Below are 25,343 nucleotides of genomic sequence, written 5' to 3' on the forward strand. Positions count from 1 at the left end.
AATACTGCCCTGCACAAGGGAGGAGGGCTTTGGGGTCTGCTGATAGAGGGAAATGTGGAGGAATGGTCCAGCTCTGCCAATCCCACAAATGAGATGCCCCAGTGAAGGGGCTGGGAAGGAGTTGCAGTTGCTTTGATTGCCAGAGGACCCCTTACATGTAAGGGACCCTGAAACAGGAGTGAACACTAATGCCATGGCCCAAAAGCCCTGACAGCTAGACACAGTTACAAACCCCTCTGGGCTAACACCTGATGAGCTGCTGGGGCAGCCTGTTGGTCAAAGTGGGATCTATATATATCAGACTGGGGGAGCTCGCAGGAGGAACAACTCCATTAGCAGCATGGCCAAGAATAATACAGAAAATCCTGTATTGTTGGTTGACCTTGAAAAAAGTGTCAAGAAAGGCTGAAAACTCTCCATGCTCTCACCCTACAGGCTGGGACTTACAGATCTTCCAGAAAGCCAAGGGAGAGGCCATGGCAGAGTGGGGCAGAAGGTCCTTTGGAGATCTGGCACCATGAGGCAAAGACTTGTACAGGGAAAAGGTCAGAACTCAGCTGCTGGAGGAATTGGAGCAAGAGATCAAATCTGTGTGATGCATAATTTTACTCCCCAAAGAAGGAAATTCCCATACTGCATTAAGTGAACACTGTTTACTGCTCTCTTCAGGTCTGGATGAAGCCCTACTGCTATAGGATTCATGAGCCTGTTGGTACCTTCGGTAGTAGTTTTAATTGTTGCTTACACCATATGAATGATTTGCTTGTTTTTTAAAATATAGTAAATGACTTAAACAGACATTATATCCTTGGGTTTGTATTTTGCAGGGGCAAGAGGTGAAGTTTGTATTAGATACCTGTTCAGTCTGTTAGGGTGTTAACCCCTGTAGCCTAGTCAGCAGGGAGGAGGGATGGACTCTGTGGTAAGCATATGTTCAATTTGTAAAAGTGCAGACCCCATCATCTAGTTCTAGGGGTGGAACATATTTGGCATGAATTGCAGGTTTATCGTAGCTGGGGGCTGCAGGGTTGCCCTGTATGGGAGAATGCTGAGCCCTGTGCTGGTCACAGCCAGTGGCAGATGGCACTAAATCCAGTGTAAGTATCTTCTGCACAGCAAAACTTCAGTGAGGGGAGCCTGTGGCAACCATGTGCAAGTGGGCTTAGGAGAGAAGAGCAGGGGCAAGGAGAGAGAAAGGGAGGGGACTCAAAAGAGCCACCTGAGGAGAAATGGAAGAGACATATGGAAGGAAACATTGCTGGGGACATGACGGGGCACCTACTTTTGGAAGGAGGTGCTCTATGGCTGGAGCAGATATGCCTCTGAGGAGACTGCACCCATGGGTAGCATATTGTATCTGACACTGAAGAAAGACTTCCAGTACATGTTACCAAATTGCAAATCTGCTGCCAGGCAAATAATTAGATAATCGCCTAACCTACTTTTGAGGTTTCTAGTGAATGTAGCACAGATGGTTTCTTCTCATCCAAAATGTTAAAATTAATCTGCGAGGCTAGCATGAATGGAAAGGCCAGAAGGAAAAAGAAAGAGCTGGATCTCACTGTAGTTCGGAGCTCACCAGCCTTTTTCTGAGTCCTATATCTTCACAGCAAAACTGAGAGGCTTTCAAGTGGGAAAAGGGGAAAAGGAAGGAGGCAGTAAGGCAAGTTTTTCTTGGAGAACATTTGAGCTCTTGGCTTTTCTGATTTACACGGGCAACATATCAAAATATTTTAATGATATGTTTTTTTAAATTAGCAACTTTAAAACAGAATTATGAAGCCATGACCCAAGGGAGATAGAGTTGCAAATGCAGTTTACCATCACGAAAGAGAATGTGTAAGTATATCAGTTGTCTAAGAGATTAGAGGCAAATTATGACAAAATATCCCAGAAGTGAGCTAAAAAGGTCCAGGCATTTCTCTCAACAATTTTTTAAAGGTCAAAGAGAACTTAAAAAGAAAGAAAGAAAGAAAAAAAAAAGAAAATCATTTGTTGTCCATTGTTTGGTACTGAAACATGAGAATTTAACTAGCTTTATGCAAGTGGTTGCACACCAAGCTGTGTCACTGCGATGGCTCTCTTATAGGCTTCTAAGATGTATTCTGAGTTGTAACATGCTGGAGAAAAATACTGTTCTCACTCTGATCTTTTTTACATGAACCAGGAGAATGAATGAGCTCTTGAACCCATTTTGAATTGTGGCAGCAGTCCTATTTTATTGCACGTTGGCCAGTCTATGTGGCAGAGAGATGGTGTCAGACATTTATTGGAGGGTTACTTTTTTTAGAAAGCACGGGTGTTTTTTAAACTTTGTTTCATTAAATATTTCTGTAGCCCTGAATACTTGAATCATTTGCAGCCATCCTGAAACATAGGCTATGAAGCAAGCCGAACAACAACTTGGACTCTTAAAATGACTCTTTACTACAATCACAGTCAATTTCCCAATGTTGTTACCGCCCTGTGCCCAAGGACAATACCCAGACCTTGGTTTCTGGACAATGTTTAACCCTTTTCTTATCTTGTCTTAACCTGGCCAAATACAAAACAATTAACTTCTTCACTCACTCTGGAACACGTGGCTAATCCTACAAGCAGAAGATGTGGTTCCCTTGAGCTGCTTTTTGGTGTATGTGCTGTAGGCAATGCTGGGCAACAGTGTAATTGAATTATCCAAGGCAAACTGACCTATGCTCCACCATCTCTATGGACTGCAAGTACAGACAGAAGGTAGGAATGATAGGCAGCTTCCAAGCCACCTCAAGCAATCTTACTCAGATAGGTACTAAAAAGGCTGGGAAGAGGAGTACTAGTAACCAATTTTAGAGAGCTCTAGAAAGCACAAGAAAATGCCAAATGGATCTGAGCATCCTCTGGCAGGAGGGAGAAGTTGTCCCCTGGAGTAAGAAGATCACGAGGGACACATGGAGGAGTACAGAGTAAAAGCAGGACACAAAATATACTGGTGTTTTTTAACAGCTTGCAGGACAGAGAAGAATTGGCAATGAACCGAAGCTGGGCTGGGTCCTTCCCAGCGGGCTAGCGTGGCTCTCGGGGTGCGCTGCGTGGAATGAGTGGCTGTAGAAAATGAGTTTAGCGACTTGCAGCTCTGCTGTGGTAAGGAGGGGCAGGTGGGAGCCATGAGTCTGCATTTCTCTTCTGGATACATCATGCAGCCTACACGCCAACCTGTGTCTGAGCAAGGGTGTGTCAGGTTTTGACCCTTGTGCAGTGTTTAATTTCAGAATCAAGTGTTCCCTTGGAAAAAATCTCTAACCATATCATGGATCCCACTGAAAAGTTTATCTCTTTTTTCAGCACAGCTAAAACAAGTGCTTGTGAGTAGGCTGTTGATTCACTTGAGTTTATATCACTTTTTGAGCAAGGCAGCGATACTAGTCCTGTTCAAGGTTTGATGCATAAGGATGATAATCCAGAGTGTGTCTTGTACCTCTAGGAACCTTGACAAAACTCAGGTGTCATCCAGTTCAGAAGTTGTACCTGGTGCATCTTAAATGATCTTCCACCATTCTGGGTGTAAGATCAGATATGGTGGATTCACAGCCATCTCTGTAAGAAGTGTTTGTCGTTTCTTGTTTTATAAGGCAAAGTGAATGGCACGGAGACTCAACTACTGAGTTGTGGCTATGGGTCTGTAACTGTGGCAATACTCAGGCTCTGAAACAAATTAGTAAATGCTGAGTTTTGTATACTTGCGAGCGCTTAATTTCTGTTGAATTTCTCTCTTGATACACACTTGACAGCATACTTCTAAGGCCATTAAATGTTTGCTTAACAGTACCAGTAAGTGGGTTTCCTTCTGCTAAGTGGTGGCTGCTGAAGGCCGTTCGGCATCACTGTTAGCAGAGGGACTCACAGCAGCGGGGCGCTGTGTGTGTTGGTGGTCAGGACTGGAAGGAGGAGATCAACATGGTGCCAGCAACCGCCTCCGACAGTAACTGCCTCCGGGTGCCAGTGTCCCACCAGCCATCCTTCCACAGAGCTCGCTCAGAGCCGAGGCAGGAAAGCAAATTCTCCTCTGCATGAGATTTTGCAGAGAAAGCTGCACGCTTGACTTCTCAAAATCCATTTGCCTGCAAGAAAAAAGGATTCATGTGCATTGGAGCCCAGTGACCTCATGCTGTAATCTGTGTTGTGACCACCTCTGCTTTTACTGAGCCTTGCATCTTTTTGTTTTAATTCAGTTTGAGGCTATGTCTTTACCTCCACAGCTGGTAGCGAGGGGAGTGAGATGGGATCCGTCGGTGGGTCTCCCCAGAGCTGGTGAGGCTCAACACAAGTCCACAGCAGTGCTTGTGCCTGTGCAGTCTGTTGCTGATGAAAGCTGAAGGCTGTAATTGCTGCAAGGCAGGGACTAGGTCTTCTATCTGCAGAGTACGTAGTATGCCACAGAAATAAAAATAGAAAGGAGCAGATAGGACCTCATTATTTCTCTAAACTCTGCCTGTGATTTATACTTCTCTGGACTTCTAGAGTCAGTGTGGTGGGTTGACCCTGGTGGGTGCCAGGTGCCCACCAAAGCCGCTCTATCACTCCCCCTCCTCAGCTGGACAGGAGAGAGAAAATATAACAAAAGGCTCATGGGTCAATATAAGGACAGGGAGAGTTCATTCACCAATTACCATCACGGGCAAAACAGACCCAACTCAGGAAAATTAATCTGATTTATTACCAGTCAATGAGAAAAAAAGCCAAATCTTAAAATACTTCCCCCCCCCCCCCCTTCTCCCCATACTCAACTTCACTCCCAATTTTCTCTACCTTGTTCCCTGCCAGTGGCACAGGAGGGCGGGGAATGGGAGTTGGGGTCAGTTCATCACACATTGTCTCTTCCGCTCCTTCCTCCTCAGGGGAGGACTCTTCACACTCTTCCCCTGCTCCAGCATGGGGGTCCCTCCCAAGGGGAGACAGTCCTCCACAAACTTCTCCAATGTGAGTCCCTTCCATGGGCTGCAGTCCTTCAGGAGCACACTGCTCCAGTGTGGGTCCCCCACGGGGTCACAAGTCCTGCCAGAAAACCTGCTCCAGCGTGGGCTCCTCTCTCCATGGGTCCACAGGTCTTGCCAGGAGCCTGCTCCAGTGCAGGCTTCCCACCGGGTCACAGCCTCCTTTGGGTACCCACCTGCTCCAGCATGAGGTTCTCCATCGGCTGCAGATGGATATCTGCTCCACTGTGGACCTCCATGGGCTGCAGGGGGACAGCCTGCCTCACCATGGTCTTGCCCACAGGCTGCAGGGGAATCTCTGCTCTGGCACCTGGAGCACCTCCTGCCCCTCCTTTTTCACTGACCTGGGGGTCTGCACGGTTGTTTCTCTCACATATTCTCACTCCTCTCTTCCACTGCAGTTTCTGTGTGCCCTGCAACTTTTTTTTTCCCCTTCTTAAATCTGTTCTCCCCGAGGCGCTACCACTGTCACTGATGGGCTCGGCCTTAGCCAGCGGCGGGTCCATCTTGGAGCCGGCTGGCATTGGCTCTATTGGACACAGGGGAAGCTTCCAGCAGCTTCTCACAGAAGCCACCCCTGTAACCCCCTGCTACTAAAACCTTGCCACACAGATCCAACACAGTTGGCTATAAATCAGGAGTATGATATGAAGCCTGATGTTTCCTGATCTTTCCCATCAGGCTTTTTGAAGGGAAATTAATAATTATACAGGAAACCGCTCTGAAGTAATTAGTGTTCACCTTCTCATTCTTCCTTCCTTTTTCTTCTGCAGCTATCCAGATTAAAGCCATTGATGGGAAAGCAAAAGAAGACATGCTGTTAATTTCTCTTTACAGAGATGAGAGCTGTGCTGGGGCGTGCTAGAAGCAGCTACTGCCTCCAGCAGCTCCAGGGCCTGGGGTTCCTCCTGCTCGGCTCCTGGAGCCCAGCTTGTTATGCCCATCCCAGGCTGATGGATGTGGCTGCTGCTTTCCCATTTGCAGGCACAGGACACTGACGGGGACGGCTACGCAAATGGCCACAGACAAGGTGCTGCCTTCAGCTGTGACTCCTACTTGTAGGACTTGCAGGAGATCTAAGTACAGACCAGCTGGTCCAGCGTGACATTTGCAAGCCAATAACACACACACACACGCACACACACACACACACGGTTTGGGACAGGTACAGACTCTCACCCCCCCAGCAGCCAGCCCCAGGCACACAGGCTGTGACCCACGGTCCCGCTCCAGCCTCCGGCACCGAGCCCCTCGCTCCCCGCACTCACACCAATCCCCCCGGTAGCTGGCACTTACTCCTTGCAGCCTCCGCACATGCTGTGTGGAGAGTGAGAGTACACAGAGAGACAGTTAAGAAAGGTTTTATAAGAAGAGAGGGTGATCGGGCACAAGGCTCAGTCAGACAAGTGTGCATTACACACGACCAACCCCTTTTACACCCCTTTGTGCCTGATCCCCACTCTGCTCCTTCCCGATCCCCTTCCCCTAATCATTCCTTCCTAAGTTTTGCAAAGTCCCCCTCAAATAACCCAAATCCTCACGGTCCTCTTGTTTGCCTCCTTGTCAGTTACAAAGTCCAGGTGGCCCTCTCCAAAGCTGCGCCTGGAGCTCTTCAATGGCCCATCAATCAGTAACCGGAGAGTTTGGGTCTTTGGCATTGTCTCCATCGTCCCTTGTCTACCAGGTTTGCATCTGTGTGTCCTTGTTTATCACATCCCCCTTTACTTATTATCCCCTTTGCTTTGAAAAGGGCAGGTCCTTGGTCAGATAACCTTCACGAAGCAGATGCTTTTACCTTCCACGTACACTTACAAGGTGTACATACAAGGGTTTGCTCTATAGCTTGCTTACTTTCTGGTATTAAAGGACAAGGTGTCTCAAGGTTACCAGTGAGATAGTCCAGACCACATTGTTTGGGATTTTCCTTTGGTCGCTCAAATATTTGTTTAATCAATATGCATGTTTCATTTTACTAGAATTTTAGTGTTATTTTTTAATATGAATCTTGAAAATACAATATTTGGCTTATGCATGTAATCTAGTCAAAATTATAAATGCAGTGCCAAGTGGTTTTTCTCTCTATGCACAAAAAAATCCCCAACACCCCTGAAAGTTTTATAAGGACAAGCTAAGAACAGAGGTTATATAAAGGTCATACTTAAAGTATTTTTAATTTAATTTACTATAGTGGCTTTACAAGTAGGGATACGGCATAGTTAGAAATGTTCCTCCATGCCAAGTTAGCTTTTATCTTGGAGTTCCCATTCTGTGCAGATGTATGTATGAAATAAAGAAGAGCCCCAAAGCAACCATATAGGGAAACATTTGAGTACTTTTTTAGTGCTACGTTTTGATGATAAAATGTGGGATTTGGTAGGAAGCCAAGATAGATGGCAGTAAATAAATTATTCTTAGGGTCAGGCTAGGCATACAGAATTCCGGGTAGAATTTTCTTCGTTATTTCCTCTGGAGAATGATACAAGTCTCAAATAATAAAATATGAAAAAGTCAGCTGCTTGGTAGGAAGTTTAGCTTCTATGTGCATCAGTGGTTGAATACACAGATTTGAGTCCTTCCTCCTAATGCTGCTTCCCCCACCACCATCAGGGCATTAACTACAGGTAGTAACAATGAGGTTAATGTTAACTTGTGTATCAGTTACACAAGGCAATTCCAGCCTCCTTAGTAGCAGCAACTTTGGGAGTGGATTAGGAGGACACTGTGAAAGAAAATGAATGCTCATGGCTTCGGAATTCGGGGCAAATCCAAAGCATTCCATGATCTCCTCCAACATTATCTTTATAGTGAAATGGAGTTTTATTTCTACTGGTTTGCCAGTCAAGAATTGCTCGACGAGTGTGTGAGCCAGCACAGGCAGGATGCAGGAGCAACCACAAAACCACGGAAGAAATGCCAAGAGTAAATTTATTTTCGTTACCTTGCCAACCGGGGGATCCCCAAAGCAGCACCCAGGCAGAGGCACACAAGCGGGGACGCAGACACCGTGGAGCTCGGTCCATGCTAGAGGATTACTGAACCTGCTGGGTTTGCCTGTATTTCAGGGATTCGCACAGGCGTAATTTACCACCGTGCTTTGATCTTTCCTGCAGCAGGGCAGGAATCTCAAGCACGTTCGACAGTCTGTCACAGGCCTATGTTACCTAAACACAGATGTTCTACCCGTCCAACACACAAGACCAAACAACAATTAGTAGGCTATATGTGCTTTTTGACAGCTCGGCTGCGAGTCGCTTGAGCGTGCTTCCAATCCTCCTCGCCAGTCTTCCGTTATTTTCCCACAACAAGCTACAAGCTTTGCTAAGGAAGCACCGTCACGGCTTCGCTCTTACCCCACTAATTCCAGGGGCAGCCCTGCCTGGGAAGGGGGGGTAGGACCACCAGCAGAATGGCACTTTTCCACCGTCCGTGACACACCTGGGAGACGCAGGCCAGGCTGCCAGCCCACAGAATTCCCTCAACTTAGTGTTTTAAAATCCTTCCGTGCTTTGGCGTGATTGCGCCAGCGCCCTGGGGTTTTTAAGCGGGTTGCTCGGTGTCGGTGCCCGCACGGCCGTGGAGGGGCTTGGCGGCAGCGCGGCGGTCTGCAGAGGGGCGCCCACCACCCGCGGAGCCGGCGCGGACTTCATCCCCGCCCGCCGCCGCCGGGGCTGGCCCCCCCCGAGCTCGGTCCCGCCCGCCGGGAGGGGCGGCCCCGGCCCCGGCCCCGGCCCCGGCCCCGGTCCCGCCTCCGCGGAGCGGCGCGGCGCGGCCAGAGGCGCGGAGCGGCGCGGAGCCCGGAGGAGCCGCGGAGATGCTGAGCTCGCCCTGGGCGCGCTTCTACTCCAACAGCTGCTGCCTCTGCTGCCATGTCCGCACCGGCACCATCATCCTGGGCATCTGGTACCTGGTAAGCGCTCCCCGGCCGTCCCCCGGTGTGCGCGTCCCCGGCGTCCCGCCCGCGGGTGTCTCCCCCCGGCCCGGCGGCTCGGCGCCGGCTGCAGGGGCAGCCTCAGCTGCTGCTCCGCGGAGGGGGATGCGCGCAGCAGCAGCTGAGGCTGCCTCTCGCAGCTCAGGCGTTTTTTGGAGATAACCCTCCGAGGAGTCATGTTATTATTAGCAGCGTAATGCTCGGCGAGCTCCGTCCGGCGCTTCCCCGCTGCTAAGGCGCGGGTTACCCCCGGTGAGGCGTTTAGACTCTGCCTAAATCGGGAAATGAAGCCTGCGTGTGTTTGGGGCCGGGGGAGTGGGGGCAGGGGATGCAGAGCACGGGCAGGCTCAGCAGGGGCTCAAGCAAAAAGGCGTTCGGCAGATGAAAAGGTGATGAGCGAGGATCCCTGGAGTGAGGGGTTTCCCCCCAAACTTCGCAGCGGTGTTTCTCAGGCCGGGGTTGACTGCAGCACCGAGGCCCCGCTGGCGCATTAGCTCCAGCGAGGCTGCCCGGACCCTGATCACATTGCGCAGAAAAATCTCGTTTTGTCATCTCTGGTCGCTGCCTCGTGAAGAAGCCGCGTGTTCTCGTCACTGCTGTTCCTTGTTTGCCAGATAACTGTTTGTCAGTAGTATCTTGGGCTGCCTGGCAGAGAGCTGAAAGCTTCCAGGCAGCTGCTCTCGGGTACTAGAAAGACTTTTTTCCTCCATCAGGGTTATAGGACATGAGTGAGGAACTGACCCTCGAGGCACAGCTTTAATGGGTTATCATCAGACCCAGACGTTGTTCAACACCCGGTTCTTCAGCCAGGGGAAAGACTCGGTGAGGAGGAGGCGCGTTAAGCCCTCGGTTCCTCTCCTGTCTTTGCCAATCTTTTCTCAATCCCTTGGGTAGCAATGCAGGAAAAGCAGCTTTCCCAGAGCCGGCCCTGCCATAGTCACAGGGTTTGCAAACATGTCACAAGAATAAAAAGAGCTGGTTCGTCACTTTGGGTTATGTAGATGCACTTCTCAGCCTGCTCAGTCTTCCCCATCCCTTGGTGTGAGAAATCAGTCTCCGTCTGATGCCAAGGCCAGGCAGAACTGTTTGCCAAGCATCATTTTTCAAATGACTGCAGACGGAAGCAGATTAGACCCAGGCTTATTTGCTAACTGCTGAAATTCCCTTCAGAAGCAAGTGAAAAATGCAGGGCTGGCCTCCATTGTAGGACAGCTCATTAAATAAATTCAATCAGCGTAATAAAAAGGCTAGGTTGACATTTATGTCCTAGAAATCATACAAAATTCTCTGGATCCTATAAAATACATATTTCACCTCTGAGAAAATGGCGCATTAGTTCAACTGTTTCTTGTTCCTGGTTTAATAAAATATAGTTAAATGCAATATCCACAGTCTGCGGTATCTGGAATACTGACAGTATTGAAAAAGATGCCCCTCTTTGCCTGGCTGCAATGAAGTTTCAATAAGTTTTCGTATGACCTGAAAGCTTTTGAACGTTTCTTCCAGGATGCTTATTTCTTTTTGCCTTTAGCTGAATGAAGCCTTTTCACATTGGCTGCACAAAGACAGAGATACAGATATTTTAGCTGTTCAGTGGACCTAAAGATATTTGAGGAAGAGGGAAGTAAGTGCATCAGCTGGCCTTAGCTACAAAGAAAAGCCTGACAGCTTTTTAGACTTCATTTCCTATTGTGTTACTAACATTTAAATACCAGTGCCCCAATTCCACATAGTATTTTTCTGAAAAATCTGTTTTCAAATTTTCTTTTCTAACTAGCAGGTATTTCCTGATTTACACCTCTTTGTACTTCTTTTGATTTCATAAATTTTTCAGGGCAGATTTCTGCATAACTTCAAACTGGCAATACGTCATAACATGTCAAAGTGCACATTTCTTTCTGTGCTTTTTCCTCTATTGCAAATATTTAGATTTTTAAGGTTAACTATTAAGAATAGAAATTTAGATGCATGTTGATAATAAACACTAAACCTTTTGCTAGCTTACAAAGTTAGGAAGCAATAAGTAAGGGAGGGGTAGCTTGTTGAGTAAATAGCTACCCTGGTTGAAAGCTCTGGTTTACGAAGTCATATACAAAAATACTGTTTTATCTCAGAAGAACAATTATGATTTGTTACCATGTGCTATTGATGGTTTACGTAAAAACAGATACTGTCCTGGTGGCAAACTTTTTCTCTGCATGCAGTTTGGGTGGTTGCATAGCTCACCACATGTGAGCTATGAGCATTACCTCAAATAAAGTTCAAACAAAAAACCCTTTGATTTTTCTCCACACCAACATGTATTCTGTAAACTGTTTGCCATTATGCTTTACAGGAAATTATTTGAAGGAAAAACATGCCCCTAGAGAATGAATAGTTTTCCTGTTGCTTCTTCGTATCTCGCTACCTGTGAAGTGTAAGTTTTATTAGTTCTGTGACTATGAATACAATGATTCAGTAGTAGAGGCTTCTGAAGGAGGGAAGCATAGTAGCTTAAAAAGTTTTGGCAGGCTTTTAAAATAACATTTTTGCATGTTCAACCGGTTTTGAATTAGTATAATTTCAGGAGGCAGAGTTTCATATCTGAGTAAATGTGGAAAAAAATAGTGCATTTCTCTGGGATGATGTTGCAGCTCTTTAGTTTTAATGTTTTAATCGGATGTTTGGGATGCTACAAAGAGTGGAGAGAGTGGGGAGCTGAGGGCACAGGGAGTCATGAGGGCTGCACGATGAGAGCACTTTCCATGTAGGTAAGGGGGAGGAACGCTGTGTGCATTTCCAACACATGCCCAGCAGCTGAGGACACTTACAGTGGTCTCATAAAGTATCAATAGCTGGGAAATAAATATTTAACTTTGCTCTATTTTAGAACATAATGGATCTCAGAATGCTAATGTTTCTACAGCTATTGTGTTTCACTAGTTTCTTCCTGGTAGAGCCATAGGCACTGCATCTAGAATAATATAACCTAATACAGCATTGCATGATGCTGCAATATAGCATACATAATAAAATATACATATGATCACAGAGCACTGAGGTACTTCAACGTAAAAAGTAACTTGTAATGGGTGGAGCAGCCAGAGGAAATTTCCTGAAAAGAATATCTAATCAGGTTGTGGAACAGCCTGCTCTTCAGGAACTAGTGTGCTGCCTTGGGGAGAAAAGCTTAAGAGGGGGTGCTGCAGTGCTGAATACAAACTTTATGCTGAAGATTACAATGGCAGCAATATGACTGGCTGGGTGCTAATATTTATTGCAAAACCTGAGGACCAGTTTGGTTCAGCTGGTTATTGATCTTTTATCCCACTGGCATGGACTTCACACTTTTCTGTATTATAACATGAAATCAGAGGTCACAAGTAATAACGCAGAGGCATTTGGGGGCACAAAAGTCTTACAAGTGTCACATTTTGGGAAAAAAAAAGAACAAAATAAGGAAAATGAGGAAGTCACTTCCAGCAGCTTAGTTTTGTTCCAGCAGTTGTATCAGCATGCTGTTCAAGGCAGTGACACTGCTGAAATGAGCCAGCTTCAGTTCTGATCTCCCCCAGGTGCCAGAGTCCAGGGGAAAGCCAGCATTTTTGTCAGTTCCAAGTGACCCAGTCGGTACCAGTGAGTCAGAATAACATCCCCATCGGTAACAGCATTTATAAACACAGCACATCTTCTTCCTGAGTAAATGGACTCCACTTTCTTTATCTAAAATACAGAGAAGCAACAACGTCAGATGTGCTGACAGTGTCACGGAAGGATTTTCCACTCTCCCGGCACATGGCAGTGGGGTTTATGCGCACCCCGAGGCTCCAATGGCACCATCTGGGACAAAGGGAATTATTTCCCATTGACTTGGGAGGGGACAAGATGAAACTTTAAGGCATCAGTTCAGGAAAAAAAACCACAAACCAACACCCCCCACCCCCCCCCCAAAAAAACCCCACCAAAACCAAAACCAAACAACAAAAAAACCCCCACATTAGAAGCAGGAGCTCTCGTTTTTGAGCTCGGTGTGGCCAGCGCCGCCTGCTACCCGCCTGGCTGCAGCAGTGTCCCGGCCACGGGCTGCTGCTCCCCGCCGTCCCCCGGGAGCCCCGGGAGCCCCGGGAGCCGCTGGCGGCCCCGGGGGCGCGGCGGGAGCTGTCCAGCCCCGGCGGAGCTGTCCGCGGCTCAGCCCCCCAGGGCCCCGGCAGAGAGGGGCGGAAATTAAGAACTAATGGAAGGCTGAGAAGCTTTTATAACGGCGGGTTATGGAGTTGTGTGGCTCCCTCGGAAGGACGCGCGGTAAGAAGGTGAATAGAGCGAGCCGAAGTTTTTAGCCCCGGTGGCTTCAGCGTTCGAGCTGCTCTTTGTGGAAAGCTCAGAGTGAATTGCTAGTTCGTGACATTTTGGTTCTGGATTTTTCTGGATATATAGTTGAAAGCGTGCATAATTTCTGCCTGCATCCCAGTCGTTTTTTAATAAAAGGATTGAGTCCTAATGGGTGAAAAAGTGGCCTCTTTATATTGTAAAGCAAAAGAACAGCACTGCTTGCTATGGCCTCATTGATTGACAGGTTGAACACCCTGCTGAGATCAGTAGAGTGCACTTGACCTGATGTCAAAAAGAGAATCAAGGTATATATTTTGCAATTGGGCCGCACTTATTTCCCTGTCTTTTTCAAGTCCCGTGCAAACAGTATGTATGGCAATGTGCTTAAATACCAGTTAGAAGATTACTGAAATCTTGGCTTACTTGGCAGGGGGTTGAGATCAGCACTGGCTACTCATATAAACAAAATATACCTATGCCGGTGTCCTTCCAAGCTGCTCTGTCCTTACTCCTGCAACCTTTATGCTGTCTGAGAGTGCTCACATCAGCAAGGAGTTGTAAGCAGGGATCTCCTGAACAGGGTGGAAACACCCTTTCAGGGAAAATGAACCTGTGAGAATCAGGAGATTTTGAAAACTGAAAAAGATCTGACATTGTGAAAAGGGGCAAAGCGCACCATTAGAAAGCCTGATGTTACAGGGAGTTGGAAACTTTGTTATCCAGTGCCAGGTTGTGGGAATTTGCATGAATGCAAGTATGAGGCCCTGTGTTTTGCCTAAAAAATTAGCTTTCTTTGCCTTTATATGGAATGAAATGGGCTAAGTATAAAGGATCTCCAGCTTTATCTCCATATGAATGGTCATAGTATACCAGCCAGCTCACTGAAGGCTCTGCTCCTTCATACCAGCTAGGGACATCACTTCCCATGTCATGCCGGTGTCATATAGCTGGGACGTTGGGTCAGGTAATCCTGCAGGCAACGCTGCTTTTACCACCTCCACTAACAATCCAATACTGGTGGCACTGGGGAAAGAAGTCTTGCAGAATGGGGCTCGTTGTGGGTTCACCAGGTGATTGCCCCTCCATGGCCCCGACCTGGGCAGTGTATTCAGGGGGAAGAGCTGTGTGGTGCCAATGACATGGCTAACTCCCATCCCCTGGTAGGAGATGTAGTGGCAGCAGCAGGTGACATTTCTCCACTGGCAGGTGAAGGGGTCATGATATAATCTGAAATTACTTGAGATTCCCGATTCTTGTAGTGGGAATGGCTGCAGTGACTAAATATTTATGTCCCAAGTGCCATGTCTATAAAATTATCATTATTTTTTTTTATTGACTGTACTTCCTTTCATAAAATGAAAGCTGAGATCTTGAAAAAAACTAGTAACATTCCCAAGTAACTCATTGGAGACTCCCTGGGCACATGGTTGCTCTTGAGGAAAGTGGAGAGAAAACTTGGAATTCATCATGAATAAAGAAAAATATAAATCCTACTTTCAAAGGCTTCCCTGTGTGATTGATGTACATGTTGAATATCCAACGGAGACTGCAGTCAGAGGAGGTTTAGGGTATTTGCTCTTGGAGTGGATCGCATCCATTTCATTATCTTCTTCAAGACCAGCGGGAAATAAATGACTGATCCTGCACACAAATATCTGCTTAGGGCCTGCATAGTATTTTCTTAGGAAACTGAAAACATATCTATTCATTTTAGACATGATAGAGCAAAGAATAAAGACCAGCACTGATCATTAGCATGAACAAAATATATCTTGTCAATAACCACATTCTGATTGTAACTTATCTAGAGAGACAGTGTTAAACAATATAATTGTTTGATTGCTTCAAGAATGGCTTCTGGAGAACTCCTTAAAGAGCTCCTCCCCACCATGCACAAATCCAGGTCGGTTTCTTCAGTGCAGGACCTTATCCCACCTCCTATCTCCAATTCATGCTTCAGACCCTCTTCAGTTCAATCACAAAATAAAGTACTTTATATGGGAGAAATTTAGATTGCATAATCAATAAAACAGCTTACGAAGACCCTGATCACTCACCTCTGGGTGACAGAATCAATCCATGAACAGACCAGAATGATTATCTGGAAAAAGGATGGATACATCGGTACACCGTATCCCAGGTTACCTGTGCTTTCTGTTCCAAGTGAAAATAGCCAGGTTTGTGTGTTTGCTGTGTTGCAGAGAGCAGCAGAAACAGCATTTTGTCAGTGCTCCCCAGTCTCTGTCATACATCAGTGTGTTTATTAATGTTTTTTTTTTTAAAAAACTTTTTAAGTCATCAGAGGGATAAAATTTCTTGTAAGCATCTTTTGGACAGTCCATGTGTTTACTGAACTGTTTATTAGTCAGTAACACAACAGAAGGATTTCTTAAAACATCTTTAAGCTCTAATCCCCTTACATAGGCAATTTTTCATATAGCCCAAAATACCACACTAGGATTTTTCACAGAGTATATGAATTATTGCAATGATAGCTGATAATCTGCATCAGTTGCCCAGGATAATGACACAATTGTCTCTTCTAATCAACAGAGTTATCAATTCAGAAAAAGCAAACCTTTGTAAAATGTCCCTTTTTCTTAGTAAGGCCTTCAATTGGATAATAAATTTTCTGGCATCACAAGGAACAGTTGTCTCCCTCCAATGAAAAAACAGATGGTTGGTTGTAAGAGGAGCAAAGTTTACATAAATGCTTGTTAAAGAAAAGAAACCCATTAAGAGTTCAGTATGCTATAATTACATTCATTTTTTATACAAAAATCATGAATGTATTTATGGAAAGGAGAGGAGGTATTACATTAATCAAGTAAAATATGTTTAGAAGTGCTGTTGAAGGTTAATATGTATCTCCTAGTGAGCCAGAAGAGAACACATTAAGCTTAGTAAACTGATCGTTGATTAGGCTGACGTCAGTGAAAATGCAATTAGTCTTATATATTCCTGGACATATGGAACGGATGTTGCAAAATAGCCAGGAGTTAATTTCCTTGATTGCTTTCTTTTTCTCTGGTTTTACTGTGAGGCTCATACTTTGACTGTAAAACTCTGGAAGTTTAAAGTGTCCATGGCTTGAAAATCTGCACAGGAGTTTCTGGGCTGTTCTGCAGCTGGGCTGGAGGTTTAAAGCCCCAAATCTCCAAACAACAGGATAGGAAAAGAAAAACCACACTCATTGCTGAAGGTGCAGAGAGTGTTCCTGGTCAATCTGTGGCAGTGAATCTGCCAGGAAGGCATCACTGAAGAAATAATGTGGACGTGAGCCTAGCGCACTGCTCCTGGACCTCCTGTGGGTCTGCTCTCTTTCGGATGTCTGCAGTCAGCTCTGACTACTGTCATCCTAGTCCTCTGCCTTAGAAGAGCTTTTTAAAGTGCTGTTGCTGTTTTTCATTTCATTGCTTGCTTGTGCTGAGCAAGGTCTTCTTCTGTCAGGAGATATATTAAGCTACTTAAAACAGACGGGACAAATGCTTTTGGCAGAAACACAGGTTTGTGGGAGATTTTCACCTTGCAGAGGTGCATTTCCCAACTGTGAAACAGCTGTGCCTGGACAGATTGGATACGTGTGATCATGTTGTTTACTATTTCAGTAATTATCTGTACTGTACCATCCTTCGTGGTGTGCCCGCTTCCTCCTTACATAACTAATTCCCTGCCTTGGGTTGCAGGGTGATGCAAGGATGCAGTTTGCTGCTGACAGCCCTGGTCCCTTGCATGGCTTCTGTGGATATTGCCTGTGGTGACTACATAAGAATAATTGATCAAAGTTTTAGTGTGTTTTGGTGTGCTTTTTTTTTAATAAAGTGGGCATATGTGGCTTGCTGTCAAAAGTTGGGGCACACTCCTCTCACCAGTGCAGAAACATGTGTCCGAAGAGGCTAGAGGTGAGTCTGAAGAGGCTAGAGCTAGTTGTGGGCTGGTGTGGTTAAGACACACGAGCTGCCTTGGGCAATCCAGCCCAGGTGCTCAGTTACAGCTGCATTGACTGGCCCATCCTCTGTGACGAGTCCACACTAAGGTTCAGACCCAAGGGAGCTGCCACAACTCACATCAACATTGACCCTTCAGCAAGTCTGCCCTCAACCTTTCACAGTCACCTGCAAGACTCAAAAATCCATTTTTGGAAGCCAAGGACAAATGCAGAAACCAAACAAATCCCAACTGGCCAGTTGAACAACTCATTTTCTATAAGGTTTTAATGCATACCAATTCTTTGCTAGCCCTCCATAGCATCCTGAACCAAGATGTGCTTTAGTAGAAATTGTGAGTTGGTCTGGCAACATTATAACTTGAACATGGGTGTATGATTATATTTCTCCAGGGCTGGGCAGAAGACCTCAGCAATCATTTTCGGGACTTTCCTCAGATACAGGTGCAACTTTCTTTAAATATAGTGTAAAAGTAGCAATGAATCCACTGATAAACTTGCATACAAATATCCTATTTCCTTAAACCATGAAAGGACTAAGATTAAGTGTGTAACAAATGAAACTCTATCTCTAGGGAGGAAGAAACCTCCAGTGTGCATTCTGCACAGCCTGTCTATCTGATTATTTTTTTTTAAATAAATTTAGCCATTACCATATTTCATTAATAACAGACCTCTTGTGGTTTGGGTTTTAGTACTGTTAAAAGGCTGACAGTAGGCAGTAGTTGAGTCATTGGTACAGAATAGTGCTGATAAATTATGCTGGACTTCCTATATCAATTTAGTCAGCACAGCCTTTAAAGTTCAATGCTTAGTGTCATTATAATAATCAAAGTTGAAATTACTTATAAAGTCTGATTAAAATATTTTACACAGCTTTCTATTATATGCTCTCTATAATATGCACTTTGTAATATGCTAGTCTGAGCCTGCCTGGCTCATTCTTTGACTTCTCATGAGTAATATGGAAAAATAAGCAACAAGATTTGCAGACTCTACTCTGTCTTCTCCAGATTAAAGAACATAAAAAGTTAATTGCTACTTCTGATCTCACTAATGGTCTCCCTATTCCAGTGCAGTATTTCAGGTAGCAGCCAGAAACATATGCTTTGAGAAAACACACAGGGAAGTAAGAAAGAACGGCTTCTGCAGGAATAACATTTTCTTTTATTCTCCTATTATTTTAAGGTTGGGCAATAACCTGAAGCAGGAAGACTTATATTCTGGTTTTAAGATGCTTTGTAATATGACTAAGTACTTGCATTTCCTGAATAAACAGCTCATCCTTTTCTGTATTCCTCCAACCTTTTGGCTTCAGTAATAATGTCTGATAATGAGTTTCGCTGGTGAAAGGGTTGAAGGATTCCCTTTTAAGCCAAATTTATGTGGCCATGATAGTCTGTTTCCCTTCAGACTGTTAAGTTTCATTGGGTGAAAAGATAACTAAGTGTGGCTGGGTTTCCTTCCTTGGACCATTCATTAATCTGTGTATCACTAACACATCTGCAGCTTGTCCCCCAGCACTGGAGAGTTGAAACATTTTCATTAGCATGAGGCGGAAGGCTTACACAGCAGAAAAAAGAGAGAGAGATCTACTTTGACAGCCAGGATTCTCCCGCTCCTCCTCTCCTAAGGAGTTCAAGCCACTGACTGAGGTGTGCTCAGATGTAGCTCCTGGGCCCTACGTGCCCTGGGGGGGGGGGAAGATGACTGACTCTTTGCCATGAGATCTGTAAAGAAACTTGGGCACACAGGGGGATACCTCGTTGTTTGCCTGCTCTCTGCAGCAGTCAGACAGCTGTAAAACCTTTATTGCTAAAATTGCCTCCTTGTTTCCTCTTTAATCAGAATTCAGAAAAAAAATACACTTTGCCTAACAGGGAGAGAGAGAGAACAGACAGAAAAATCTGCCTATACAGGGCAATAGATCATAAACCTTAACTCATCATCAGTGCTAACAAAGAAGTTTGGGACAGGCACCCCAGATAGTGCAAATCTACCCTGAACTATAGAGTGAAATCCCAAACTTGATATGTTTTTTTCCTTTTGTAGGGTTCTTGTGTCCTCTTAATAAACAAGTGTTCTTGCTTTTATTAATATCTTCTACTTCTACTAAAAGAAAAAAGCAAAAAAAATGCAAAGAACATGCCAAGTGGGAAGGCAAAGGTAGATGGGGAGAATTAAGGATGTTGACTTAGCTTAACTGTATATTTTCCATACATTCTTAGTTTTTCTAATAGTAATACTGACTTCCAATATCCAAGTACTATAACATATTCTGCTGTTGTTAGTTTAGTTTCAAGGAGCAAAAACTGGGGGTTAGTTTCTATAAAGAACAAGCACCTAGAGTCATAATCTTACCTTGAGTTTTTTGAAGAGAGATAGACGGTATGAGGGGTATGCTTGAGGCTTTCTTCAGTTTTCTTACAAACATTTAGCATTTCTTACTAGTAAAATTAATGTCCTTGGTGACTTGGCTTCAATAGTATCTCTGTAGAGTGCAACAAACCAAACCCTGCCAGTTTTGTGGGGTATTAAAAATAAGCTAGTATTTTGTGTGCCAGTTCAAAACCTGGCCAAGGTGTAGGAGCCTTGGTCAGCAACACCCTGAGATGGCTCACCATTCAAAGTCCTCAGAGAAATCTGCTGTTATTTGCTGCTCAGTCACAGCGATTTTTGTTCAGAAACATCATCTCCTCTTTCATCTGGTAGCTCATACTCTGCCAGGTATGGGACTACAGAGTAAACTATAGCGATGTTTTTGGTAACTAGCTGCCCATATCAATCACGGTATTATAATTCACTAATACAGATTACAGAAAGTTGGGGGGTTAACCCAGAATGACTGTATTTTCATTAAATCTATTTCTTCATTATTTTCTATATCATAAAAACAGAGTTCATCTTTGCAGTTTTCTGTTTTTCTCCCCTTATCTAAAAGTATTGAGGTTTTATACCTATGTCTTCCTGGGGTGTTCACTGTCATTTAACAACTCTCTGGAACCATAAAGGGCCCTGGACAGGGAGCACAGGCAGTGAGTTAGTTCTCCACCAATGCAGAGATTTAAGGAGTGTGCTTAAGTAGATCTCTCTTGAGTTCAGTGAGGCCAAGAACAGACACAGAATTAAAGGTGTACATACATCTTTCACTGCACAGACAGCATCCAGACCATTACATGCACGGAGTCAGTTATAAACTGAATCCTCAATATAAATAAAGCTAGGGGGTTTGCCTCACCTTTTCCTGTAAGTAAAAGGATCTCTCTTCACCACATTAGGGAGAACTGTAGTAGAATATTTGTAGAGGGGACCCTGTGGACTTCAATAGAAACACTGGTGTATTTTTAATGCAGTGTGTCATGTTAAAGTAAGCTTAATATTTCCTCTTCTAAACTCCTTTATCAAAGCAATTGTATTTCAACTCTTCACTGTAAGCAGGAGGAAGGCAAGGAAAAATTAAGCCATTGTAACTCCTGACAATTGTTTTAGTATTTATGGACATCTGTGTAAGTTGCTGGCTTAAGCATTTCTCTGTCTGCTCAAGTTAGGAATTGGCAAAAGATCTGTGTTAATGGCATGTTCTTAGGAGCTACTGGAACTAATTTTATTTTAGATAAGCTGGGATAGATACCATGCAGCTGCACTTCTGTGAAGGGTCTGAAATTACTGCAGTACTCATTTTCTCATCACCTGTTGATGCAGTGGCTCCTGACACCTTCTCTCCCCTGCATTTTATCTCCACGGGTCACCGCAGTTCACTGCTGATCTCTGGAACAAATGATGAGCAAAAGAAGGCAAGTCACTCATTAGTGGCAGAGGTCTGAAATTTTGGGGTATTATATAGTTTCTGAAGGCTGGATACTGTCTGTGGAAGACATGAGGTGGTTTCCTTGCATCATAGACACTGCATGTTCCATAGGCTGCTGGTTCTTTATCACAGTACAGATGGAAGCAGCAGCAGTGGCTGGCGGTGCCAGTCCTAGTCTCAGCACGTGCTGCCTTTCTCCCTCATGCCTGCATGCACCTTCTCTCACACAGTAGCTGCTGTTCAAAATATCTTCTACTCAAATCCGAAATTGTGTTTTGTAAGCCCAGAGCAGGAAATCCAAGTAATGCTCTAGTATTTGGACTAGCTATCTCCTCCATAATATTTCCTGTTTTGCCCTTTTCATTATACATTCTGGGGTCTCTACAAAGTGGGGTTATTTTCCTCCTCTACACAGATGAGAAGTTGGATGTACTCCATCTGGTTGCCAGGGAAGCAACATTTGGGGATTTTTTTAATTATTATTTTATTTCTGTATCAGGATAAGGGGACAGTTGGGCATTTCTAGGACTTTCTGTGGGATCTTTGTCCAGTCTCTCGTTAGGGCAGTCTGGGCACCATCCTGTAGGGGCTGAGCCCAGGTGCAGAACTGGGCGCTGATAATGGGGTCCATCAACAGCCCCAACATGGCAGGTGATGAGTCCTGGCCAGGGGCCATCCCATCCAGGAGCAAAAGGGGATGAGACCGGCGGGACAGCTGGAGACAAGCTACAACATGCATTTAAGGGGTCCATCCAGGAAGCCTGGCTGGAGACCAGCACTCCTGTGGTGCCACTGGGGCAGGCACTGATGAGCCCAGGCTAAACTGGAAATGGGGTCCTGGGCCATGGGCAGGGGTGTGGGGAGGCCCAAGGTGGGGCTGGGCAGGGCCAGTAAGGCCTGTTAGTGGCCCCGGGGCTCCTCTCCTCTAACTCTGGGTGGCACTAAGGCTGTAACCAGCAGCAGGACCCAGTGGTCACAGTTCTGACTTGATAGTGCAAAATCTTGCATTTTATTCTTACTGCTGAACACCACCCCGTTGCATGTTCATGAGCATGTTTCTGTTTCTCTATCCATAAAAGGAGGAAGACATATCTCATTGGGAAGGTATAGGGCTTAGCTGCTTACTGAAACTTTGCATAATGACAATGCTTTCTAAGCATTGTTAGTTAGTAGTTACATTATCTGTTGCTGAAGGAATGAAAAACGTCTTGAAGGAAATCTTAGCCCTATTGAGAGAGCAGAAAAATCTCCTTTGTTTTTCCTAGAACAGAGACTTCAACTCTCATACCAGCTGCATATATCAACAGGGAATCACTTTATGCTCTTGTCCTTGATTATGTGTCCTTGGAAGATGCTACATCAGTAAGTTTTTAGGCACATTAAATTTATGCATTAAAGCATTTTTCAAAATTCAATGGTCGCATCACTTTCAAAACAAAAGAAAAACCCTAACAAATACAATACGCCCAACTGTGCACACTTTTTTTTCTCAGAGAAAGAAGGTGAGCAAATAAATACATGGTGTATTTCACTTGCACTGCTGACAGCACAGTTGGAAGGTGCTCAGACATCACTGAGGATCTTAAAGGAACGACTTGATAAAACAGAAAAGTGATGCACTAAAGAGCATTAGAGAGATTCCTACTGACCACAGCAGACTTCAGATCAGGCAAACACAATGCGTCTTATACGGAGACTTAGAGGCAATGCTGACAAACATGTAATCTGAATCTGGACGTATCTATACAGAGAAAGTAAAGTGCCTAGGTCAGTATTTTATGAATCTTCCTGGCTATATCTGTACAAAAGATTAAATTTGTGTGCCTCTAAAATAGCAACGCTATATACATTTATAGTTTCTGATTGCTTGGTTATTTTGAGTACTCTCCTTAAATAACATATTTATTACTGGCATATGTCCTCTAGCTTTCCACAAAGGAGTATAAAGCAAGAACTGGATTGCAATATAAAGTTATACATAATGTTAAAATTTAATAGCGTTTTGAATCTTGACAGTCATCTGATCTGTCTTCAAAGTCAAGACAAGACCATCTATGGCTACAGCATTCCCAACACAAAGCTATTTAACTGTTCTATGAAAAAATGCTGTAAAGAAGACCTCTAACTTTCTCCAGACAATCTCTTCTGCTGTCTAATTGTTCTTACTGTTCAGCAAGCTGCCTAACCAAAATTTCCTTTTACTGTAATTTAAATCTGTTACTTTACTTATCTCCCAGAGGATCTGGAGAAAAGTCTATTGCCTCCTTCTTTTCCTTGCCTTTGTGCACATAAAAGACTAAGAGCATCTCCCTCCTCCTTCTCCTTGCTAAGCAACCCCAGTTTTTTTCCCTGTCAGTCACTCTTTCCAGCTGTCTGATCACGCTCTGTTCTGTTGCAGGATCCTCCCCAGGGTTTTCTTGGTACATTTTAGAAGGACTTTGAACTGGACCCTTTCTGCAGAGGCCCTGTGGAGGACGAGTGGGAGGATGACTTGTGCATCTAATACCTGAGTTTCTGCAGTACTGCCCACCACCATGTAGCTGCAAAGATAAGCTCATGGGATGGCACTGAGACACGTTCAGTTTATTCACTGTCATACCCAGACTCCTTTCTGAGGAACTGTTACCTACTCAGTTATTTCTCCTCTTGTTCTTCTGCAGTTTGTCACAAATGTGATGCTCTATGCTTGCTGGTACGGAATTGTTCTCTATTGTCTGAATTCTGCCATAGTTGATCAAAACCTTTTTAATCTTATCTCCCGAAGTCCTTACAGCTTGGCATTGTCTGCAAATTAAAGAAAGGTACCAGTCACAAGTGACTTGAAATACCAAGTCTTTCAACGATACTGGAAAACCCTAATCAGTATATCTTCCACACTGGCTCTGAATCCTTGACAACTATTCTTTCATTACAACTATCCAGCTGGCTGTGCATTCACCTTCCTGCACTTTCAACCAAACCAGGTTTTCCTAGCTCATTTATGAGAATCTCATAATGTCAAAAGGCTTGCTAAGATGCAAAGAGATGATATATACTGCTTTTTCCCTGTCCACAAGGCCTCTTAGCCTGTCAGAGAAGGAAAAAAAGATGAATTAATTACGGTTTGTCCTTGACAAGCCCATGGTGATTGTTGGTTATGACCATGCAAATTTGAAGTGCTAATGGGGAGACTGCTTGATTGTCTGTTCTTAGGTTTATTTTATTCTTAAATCTCACAATCTAGCTAGAAATTCTTTACATGGCCTTTCTGCTTTGAAAAGGCATAAACTGTGCTTGCTCTTTCCCCGTCTTGTGAACTCAATCTGTTGTCAGCAGTTTTTCAAAGATCATTGCTAGCAGAGCTGGTATCAGCTAAAGATGACGGAATTTTCCTTTCACAAAGCATTTATCTTATCCAAGAAATTCTCTAGCCTGTTATGTCTTATAATAGCCTGTGTTCCTACACCTTTTTGTTGCTGTTAGTAACCTGTGATCAGATTAGGATGACTTCAAAGTGAGAACCAAAGCAATAAAAATCCATCTTTCCCAGCATACTCTATTATCAGCTTTCTTCTCTCCATTTCCCTGTTCATCAGTTATCTTCCTAGTTCTGTAGAATAATCTTTTAGCCAGGCTGCGTTATTTCGTGCTGAGCAATCTTCTTTTCTGCAATTAGCCCTCTTCACTTCAAAGTGATATGAGCATTTTGTTCAGATTTGTTTTAAAATATCTCTTGGCTACCTCTGCATTCCTCTCATAGCTGATGCTTGACAATCCACTTCTACTGAATCACTTGACACTATATTCTTGCATTTTATTCACTTATTGCATTTCATAGCCAAGGCCTCAGTGTATGTGAAAGTCTCTCTGTGCCATATGACGCAGGAATGTGCGCATCAGACATTGGGCTCACATTGCCACCTAGTCCCATCCCCCCCAAGGCCTCCTGATTTAGCAGCTCATGTAATCAGCTCATCACTCATGGCTTCTTAAAATTCAGCCTCTTCCAGCAAATCAGCTCCTCTGATCATCTAGCAATTTCACAGGGCCTGTCCCAAATTCCAGCTCTGCCATGCTAATAATCCTTGACTACAGCACTCATTTGTAATAGTCTCAAAATGACTGGTTTTAATTGATTTTAGTTTTTGCAACAGAACAAACTGAAGTGGATGTGCTAATATGTTTTATAATCTGAAAGAGCAGCAACAGCTTTTCTGATGGTGTGAGAGAGAGTCGGAATGAAAAGAGGTAATCCACATTTTGTTTCATTTTCCTGTCACTACTTGGGGAAAAAATAGGTCCTGCTTACACAAACCCAAAGAAATTAAGAAGTGCAGTGTTAGTTAAATACTACAGTTGTACAGTTGGAAAACCGCCTCTGGCATAGACTGTGGTGAGTATATG

General features: G+C 44.5%; 1 protein-coding gene and 1 long non-coding RNA gene across 3 annotated transcripts in view; both read left to right on the forward strand.

Moving 5' to 3' along the window:
• The first annotated feature begins 440 nt into the window (after window positions 1-440).
• LOC138684597 (uncharacterized) lies at window positions 441-7,279 on the forward strand. Of its 2 annotated transcripts, XR_011323848.1 has the most exons (3): window positions 441-545; window positions 828-922; window positions 5,744-7,279. It is a non-coding gene; the product is annotated as an uncharacterized lncRNA (long non-coding RNA). The 2 variants fall into 2 exon arrangements; XR_011323847.1 differs by lacking the exon at window positions 828-922.
• Window positions 7,280-8,766: 1,487 nt separating this feature from the next.
• Window positions 8,767-25,343, forward strand: part of LAPTM4B (lysosomal protein transmembrane 4 beta) — a 62,622-nt gene continuing 46,045 nt past the window's right edge. Inside the window, exon 1 of the mRNA XM_069779737.1 lies at window positions 8,767-8,877. Within this exon, the coding sequence (XP_069635838.1) occupies window positions 8,782-8,877 (96 nt within the window). The 5' untranslated portion in view covers window positions 8,767-8,781. The remainder of the gene's footprint in view (window positions 8,878-25,343) is intronic.

This window comes from Haliaeetus albicilla, chromosome 3, assembly GCF_947461875.1.
Source record: "Haliaeetus albicilla chromosome 3, bHalAlb1.1, whole genome shotgun sequence".
Classification (NCBI taxonomy): domain Eukaryota; kingdom Metazoa; phylum Chordata; class Aves; order Accipitriformes; family Accipitridae; genus Haliaeetus; species Haliaeetus albicilla.